The sequence below is a fragment of the Sphaeroforma arctica genome (genome assembly GCF_001186125.1).
Source record: "Sphaeroforma arctica JP610 unplaced genomic scaffold supercont1.4460, whole genome shotgun sequence".
In the NCBI taxonomy this organism is placed as follows: Eukaryota; class Ichthyosporea; order Ichthyophonida; genus Sphaeroforma; species Sphaeroforma arctica.
Genome location: NW_014036098.1, coordinates 1 through 2,466, shown reverse-complemented (window position 1 = coordinate 2,466; position 2,466 = coordinate 1). Strand labels below are relative to the sequence as shown.

Here is a 2,466-nt window from a genome sequence, read left to right as displayed (position 1 = left end):
TATGCATCTATGTATGTATATGTATATATATATATCTAAAGGTATATAAGGTATATACGGTATATATACACCTTTAAGTTATATATACACGTATAAGTTATATATACACGTATAAGTTATATATACACGTATAAGTTATATAAACATACATATACGTATATGTTGTATAATGTTAATCATAAGTGCTCATATCTTTGCCCAATGTACCATAGAACCGGAGAGATACGCCGAGGCCATGGCACCGCTGGAGCTGTTGTACGATATTCAAGTGAAGGACAACGATATTTCAGGCCAGGCAGAAACTTCAATCAGACTGGGGGTACTCTATCATCTCGTGGTAAGTGTATTTGTGCCGCTATATTTACACATTGTATAATGTATGAATATATTCACACGTTATATATATATATCTATTTATCTGTATATATATATATATCTATTTATTTATATATATATATAATGTATTCATACATATACATTTTGTGCGTGAAGCAGTCAAGCTCGTTTCGCTGGAAAGGGTTGTAGATATCCAGGTGGTGTTTTAAGGACATGGCTAGGCAGACTGGATTGACTTTAGACTTAGGATACTCGTGTCCCTCCGTGGTCTGTGTCAGTGTGTTTGTGCCGTTACATGTAATCTTATATGGTATGCATTCGTCTGCATGTGTAAGTGAAGTAATGGGACGGTTGTAGACATCCAAGGCGTTTGTTACCGCCGAGCTCTTATACTCATTCGTGCGCAAATGCTTCTGCATTGACATTCCCTCACACGCCTTAGCCTAACCGTTAGTAAGTATCTATATCTTGTACCTTGCCCATAGACTAACCGTTAGTATGTATCCATATCTTGTACCTTGCCTATACCCTCAGGCCCGTCACGCGGCTGAAGAGATGGAGGCGTCCACCTTACCTCCCTCTCCCAATGGAGATGCATGGATCAACAAAGGTTTGAAGAACCTTCAGAAAGTGGTGGACGACAATGATATGGAGACTGCCGTGGGCCTTGCGTTCATGGTATGTATGCGCGTGGTACTGGACTGTGTGGTGGTGCACATTAGTGCTGGCATGTATGCATGAGGTTGTTTAATTATATGTATATGGGTGTGTATGTATTTATATACATCTATCTATCTATCTATCTATCTATATATATATATGTGCGTGTATGTATGTATTTATATATGTGTGTATGTTTGTGTGTATGTATGTATGTATGTATGTAAGTATGTATATACAGCCACATATATATACGTGCCTTGCATTCATCGTATGAGCGTGGGACTGACCTGTGTGGTAGTACGCATTAGCGCTGCCGCGTATGCTTGAGGCTGTATACTTATATGTAAATGAGTGTGTATGTATGCATATGCATCTATGCGTGTATGTATGTATGTATTTATATACATCTATGCGTGCATGTATGTGTGTGTATACAACCATGTACATTTGTGTGTGTGGATCGACAAAGGAGTGAAGAAGCTTCAGCAAGCGGTTGATGAGAACGTTTTGGAGCCTTTTAGGCGTAGCATTTAGGGTATATCCCTTTGGCTAAACTGTGTGTATATACACATACATGCTTTGTAGTGTGCAGGTGTTTCTTGACGACATATATAAATCATATACATAAATGTATAGATACTTGACATATATAAGTCATATACATTAATGTATAGATACTTGACATAAAAATAATCATATACATTAATGTATATATACTTGACATATATATATTCATATACATCAATGTAGAGATACTTAACATATATATATCACACATCAATGTATACATGTGTGCGTGGATCGACAAAGGATGGAAGTATCTTCAGAGAGCAGTCGATGAGCTTTGCTTATAGTACATTGACGGACATTGGCAACACAGATATACAAGATATAGCTAAGGCAATGCGTTTAACGTGTTTGCATATTTTTTGGACTGGCAAAAACACTTCACAGCCAAAGCCTCTGTCTGCACTCACAATCCGTTGTGTATAATATACCAATCCGTACTACCACCGCCGACTAATCGAGGTCGTAAACGTCTCAACAAAGTGCTAGCGTTCCCTAGTATCACCCGTCGTAACGTTATTCCTAAACGTTTCAGCCCAGTCTGGCCTTTCTGCTAACGGTCATCTTAAACGTTTCAACACAGTCCGCACAGATTTACGAGGATATTAACAAAGAGAAGGCATGCAACCTGTTTCACACTGTTTTGGACTTGGTCGAGCACGATGCCAAAACTCACCTGGACGAATGGAGCCCAGAAGACATGTACGATTCAAAGATCACTAAGTTTCAGGCGTATAACGGGTTGGCAAACGCGTACTTCCACCTGGGCGACTTTGAGAAAACCGAGAAGAACCTCAACAACTGTAAGATGCTTTTATGTGTATTCTATATATATATGTGTGGGTGTGGGTGTATATATATATATATATATATATATGTATATGTATATATATGTACATG

At 38.2% G+C, this 2,466-nt stretch overlaps 1 protein-coding gene across 1 annotated transcript; it reads left to right on the top strand.

Annotated features, from left to right (window-relative positions):
• Positions 1–169: 169 nt before the first annotated feature.
• On the top strand, positions 170–2,369 carry SARC_14325 (hypothetical protein; the record flags this gene model as incomplete). The annotated part of the gene is made up of 3 exons (XM_014291544.1): positions 170–337; positions 871–1,014; positions 2,102–2,369. Coding segments are annotated over 3 exons (580 nt in total), but the record flags the coding sequence as incomplete, so codon positions are not given.
• Positions 2,370–2,466: the final 97 nt, after the last annotated feature.